The sequence below is a fragment of the Octodon degus genome, unplaced genomic scaffold (assembly GCF_000260255.1).
Source record: "Octodon degus isolate 3935 unplaced genomic scaffold, OctDeg1.0 scaffold00214, whole genome shotgun sequence".
In the NCBI taxonomy this organism is placed as follows: Eukaryota; Metazoa; Chordata; class Mammalia; order Rodentia; family Octodontidae; genus Octodon; species Octodon degus.
The window spans coordinates 2224506-2229729 of record NW_004524790.1 but is presented as its reverse complement, the minus strand read 5'-3'; the positions used below and the strand labels follow the sequence as shown (position 1 = coordinate 2229729).

The 5224-nt window shown below is 39.2% G+C and overlaps 1 protein-coding gene across 1 annotated transcript in view; it reads left to right on the top strand.

Moving 5' to 3' along the window:
* The first annotated feature begins 610 nt into the window (after window positions 1-610).
* The window catches only part of LOC101577946 (vomeronasal type-2 receptor 116-like), a 19924-nt gene continuing 15310 nt past the window's right edge, over window positions 611-5224 (top strand). Inside the window, exons 1-4 of the mRNA XM_023705129.1 lie at window positions 611-895; window positions 1273-2079; window positions 3564-3791; window positions 4141-4264. Of these exons, the coding sequence (XP_023560897.1) occupies window positions 611-895; window positions 1273-2079; window positions 3564-3791; window positions 4141-4264 (1444 nt within the window). The remainder of the gene's footprint in view (window positions 896-1272; window positions 2080-3563; window positions 3792-4140; window positions 4265-5224) is intronic.

Genomic DNA, 5224 nt, shown 5'->3' with positions numbered 1-5224 from the left:
TAAATAAATAAATAAATAAACAAATAAATAAATTTACCTCTCTATATGTGGAGGCATAAAATATCCTTCAAAAGGCAAAGTTAATTCAGTTGTATCAACTATAAATTCTAACACTTCATGGAAGTCGGTTGTTCCAAAGATAAATTAAATTTACTAATGGTTTATCCTTCATTATAAATTTGCTTTTCTCAACCCACTGCGTTAAAACTGACAAAAACTGGATGGACCATTCAGCAATCATTTACCTTTCCTAGTAGCACAGACTGAGAAAAATCAAAAGAGAATCTTCTTCTTAGTCCTTAGTGACAAGACTTTAGTGACAGTCTTGTCAGCAGTCCTAACATAAAAATTAAAGCAGCTCTGTCTCCACTCAATGTAAGTCCCCAATATCTTCATGAGAAATCAACCCCCATGATGCACCTAATTGCAATTATCTTCAAAAAAATCAAACTTCCAACATCATCACTTTCATGCTTAGGTTCTAATGATAGGAGTGTGGGGGAGGCACAAGCATTCAGGTATGCAGGTCATAAATGCTACTGGACTGGACAGAATATGACCACTGATTGAGCCCTTCCCCTAAGGACCTCTGTGCTTTCTGTGCAGACTCATGCCCAGCAACTACCAGAACTACCTGGCCTTCGCCTTTGCCATAGACGAGATCAACAGGAACCCTCATCTCTTACCCAACATCTCTCTGGGCTATGAGTTCCATAATTTCCTCTACAGTCATTGGAGGATACTAGAGAATTCCTTCATTTTGCTCACAGGACAACACGAGATCCCTAATTACATGTGTGGGACAGAGAGCAGGTGTTCAGCAGTCCTGACAGAAATGCTGGGGGGAACCTCAGCTCAGATTGGACCATTACTGGAGCTCTACAGATTTCCACAGGTGAGGGATATGGGACAGGAAATGGGGGAAGCACATCCAGGGAGCTTCAACTCCCAGGAGCATAAGGGGTTAAAATGGGGCTGGGATGAGCATCTTTCAAAGTGTATAATGCACAAGATTCTGTACATAAATACTTATGTGTTTATTCACAATTCATTTTCCTTCAGTGGAGGAAGAAAGTGCAGATATGTCCTGGGTGTCAGAGTACAGTGATTTACATTTTATAAAAGTATTTAAGGAATGAGGTCATGAGACAAGGTCAGAATATTTGTCTCCTGGTACAACTGCCAATTATTACTAATTACACTTCAGGTCACCTACTGTGCTTCCCACCGATATTCTTTAGTATTTTATTTCAATTTTTTGGTATCTTTTAGGTCACCTTTGGCTCATTTGACCCTACACTGATGGACAATGGCCAGTTTCCTTCTCTCCACCAGGTGGCCCCAAAGGACACATATTTGGCCCTTGCCATGGTGTCCTTGATGCTTCATTTCCGCTGGACCTGGGTGGGCCTGCTCATCACAGAAGGTCATAAGAGTCTTCAGTTTCTCTCAGATATAAGAGCTGAGATGGACAGGAACAGAATCTGTGCAGCCTTCGTGAAAATGGTGTCCACTGGGGCTGTGTCCTATGTCTCGTATACAGAGAACCGTGATATCCTGACTGCAGAAATATCATCTGTCAAAGTAGTGGTTATTTACTATGATACTGACAGTCAAAACGATATGAACTATAGCGTATGGCAACAGTTAGTGATGTGGAAAGTCTGGGTGACAAACTCACAGTGGCATGCTGACCTGTCTGGGAGAGATTTCATACTCGACCCATTCCATGGGATTCTTGTTTTTTCACACCACCATGAAGAGATTTTAGGTTTCAAAAATTTTGTCCAGGCAGCTACCCCTTTCAAGTACCCAGAGGACACTTACCTCGTTATATATTGGTCCAAGAATTTTGATTGCTCCTTCTCTGAGTCTGACTGCGCCTTGAAGAACTGTCCACCTAACGCTTCTATGACTTGGTTGCCTCTGAATCGTTTTGACACAGCCATGAGTGACAGGAGCTACAATATATACAATGCTGTGCATGCAGTGGGCCATGCCCTCCAGGCCATGCTTTTTGAAGAAGTACAAAGATCACCATTGAGAAATAGACAAGTGATGATGTTTTCCCCCTGGCAGGTAATGTGTCTTCTGCTGGATGGTAGATGGTGTCATCACGGTGCCTCTCTCAAGTTATTCTTTGTGCTTCACCCAAGACTATTAGAACCATTTCCACAAGGCACTACACATTGTGCATCACACTCATTGCTAAGGAGGTCATTCTTGAGCTGAGTTGAAATGATCCTCAACCAAGGAGCCACGAGCAAGGCAGAGGTCACAGGCGGCCAGCCCCTTGCTTCTGTCTGTAAGAGGTCAATGTCTCACCCACATAAATAGGTTCCAGGCATTCTTAAGGCACAACAGGAAAAGATGTAGTGACTTGTGTAACTAAATGGCATTGAAACATATACAATGTACATATTTTAGGCATTCTCTTTTTAATTCTGTATATTAATGAACTCATCCTCTTGGTAGATGCTGCGGAAATACTCAGAAGCACAATGAACATGGGCATTAGAAGCTTTGGTTCCACATTTGATGTTTTTGGCTAACACAACTGTATAATTTATTTAAATGGGCTGGCAAAGAATTTTTTTTCCAGAAACAGACTGACATTTCTGGAACATGATGACATTTTAGTCCTTAGACATTACAGACATGCATGTGTTCTAATTCACTAGATACCAGTGTTCAAGTTAATTTAAGTAGGGCCAGCCAAATAGCTCAGTGGATTAAAGAGCCTGAAAGCAGACAAAGGGGCCAGAGGTTCGATCCCCAGGCCTACAGTGCTGGCCGTGCCCCATAAGAGATTTAGACTGAGTATGGTGGCGTGCGTCTATAATCCCAGCTCTTGGGAGGCTGTAAACAGGCAGCTCACTGAGTCCAATCTAATAGTAAGACCCTGAACACCCTGTAGACCTTTTCCTAAAATAAAATAAATAAATAAATAAACAAAAAATAAATAAATAAATAATAGATAAATAAATAAATTGCTTTAGGTAAATGGGATCAAAGCGTTTAGAAACTTACTCCCACTCATATTTTCTGTCTTTCTGCTGGAGCCCTGCTCACATACGGTGATGTGTTTCTTTTAGCTGCACACTTTTCTTTTTTTGTTGCTTTTAATTACCTGTTTATTTTACTCATTTTAATTAGAAAAAAGATAAAATAGGCCTCAGTGCCTAAAGCAAACAAGCTACCTCAGTCCTGAGATGAACATCCTGTATGGTTAAGGTCAGCTATTAGTCACTAGGCAACCTTGTGTCACGTGTTGCTAACTTTGCAAAAATATAAATACAGTACCATTTTATTGTGAAAAAATGTATATATATGTATACATATATATATATATATGTATATATACACATAAGAGAGTTAGGATAGATATACAGTTTCTTTCTCAGTTCAATGAGAAGAAAGGTTTGTACTAATATTGTTTAGACAAAATATCATGTCTGCATCTTGTCTCCTGAATAAGAGGAAAAGAACTGTGAAAACTACTATGGAGACCACAATTTGCAATGTATTAATGATTGTAACTGCCCTCCTAACCTGTTTTGTAGCTGCATCCTTTTCTAAAGAATGTCCAGTTTACCAATACTGCTGGAGATCAAGTGAACTTGGATGACACAAGAAAACTGGATTCAGAGTATGATATTATCAATTTTTGGAATTTTCCAGAAGGCCTTAGACTTAAGGTTAAGCTAGGCTCATTTTCCTATTATGCTCCACGTGGCCAACAGCTCGCTTTATCTGAAGATATGATAGAGTGGTCTACAGGAATCACAGAGGTGTGTTGGACCTAAACATGGCATATTTCCTTAATCACAAAGAAGCTACATATTATTACAGAATTTGTGCCTCAGATTTTGCTCCTGAAATGTCCAAATTTTGCTCATTTGGAAATTGAGCGACTCAATTTTCAACTTGAAAAAATTTGGCTTTCCAATTTTTCTAATGAATGAGAAAGACACACATTAACAACTGAAGCTTTGAAGATACATGTTTCAACATATGAAATAAATTTGGTGTTTAACTAGGCAGTTTTATTTGTGTACATATGAAAATTAAATTTATCCTTCTAGCTCTGGATAAGTAAGTAAAAGCCTAAGAAGTTACCACCATATTTTTTTTCCCTAGGCTCCCCGATCAGTCTGCAGTGAGAGGTGCAATCCTGGATACAGAAAGAGCCCTCAAGAGGGAAAGGCTGCCTGCTGTTTCGATTGCATCCTTTGTGCAGAAAATGAGATCTCCAATGACACAGGTAGGAAAGTGCCTTGTGGTCAGATTCTCACTCAAGATTATACTCAGTACATTCATCCACAAAGTGCAAAATATCTTGCATAGGACACTAATTATAAAGCTGTCCCTTCATTTATCAGGTTATTTTTTTCATAATTTTAATGATAAACAGATAACAATGAGACAGTTTCAAATCAAATCGCTAAGACAGTTTCAATAATAAACCCAATGCATACATTCTTCTTAGCGGTTAATTACTGTACAAGATGTGGACTTGATATCCTATTTACAAACACCATTAGAACAAATCATTCTATTTATTAACAGAATGTAACTATATATCTATCCCATCTACTTTGCATACACAGATACAAAATGGACATTCATCTCTATCCCCTTTTTTTCTAAGTTCCATTATTGGAATATTTTAGTTGTGTAAACTCAGCAAAATATTCTAAAAGAGTCCAGAGGCCATAATAGCATTGGGTCTTCTGCTTAACTGGCAATGTCAGAAATTATTGACCTCAGTTCCCCACAGCTCAACATAATATCATGGCTTTATTTCCTATATTTCGTCTTCATACTTTTCCACTGGATGGTTAAGACCAAGGTAAAGCAGGACCTAAGCAACAAGAGTTGTAGCTTTTGGGCCTGAGAAGGTCAGTGAAATGTCCTCAGGATTTATCCTGAGATCCTGTACCTCAGATTGTAGAACCTTTGTCAGTGTCAGCCATCTGGATGAGGCACAGCCATTGCTTGGCCAATGTGCTTTCTGTGAAAGCCTGAGAGAGTGTTTTCTCTCCATGTGACTCTCCTTATGCACACTCTATATCATGGATCACTTTCCTCTTTTGCCCCATAATCTTCTTCATCAGAAAATTTCAGACACTACCAAGGTACATGACGTTACAGTACAAGTTCTCATATGTCCTGAGTCTTAATTGACCTTAGAAGGTTAGGGCCAAAATGTTGGCTTTCCTTG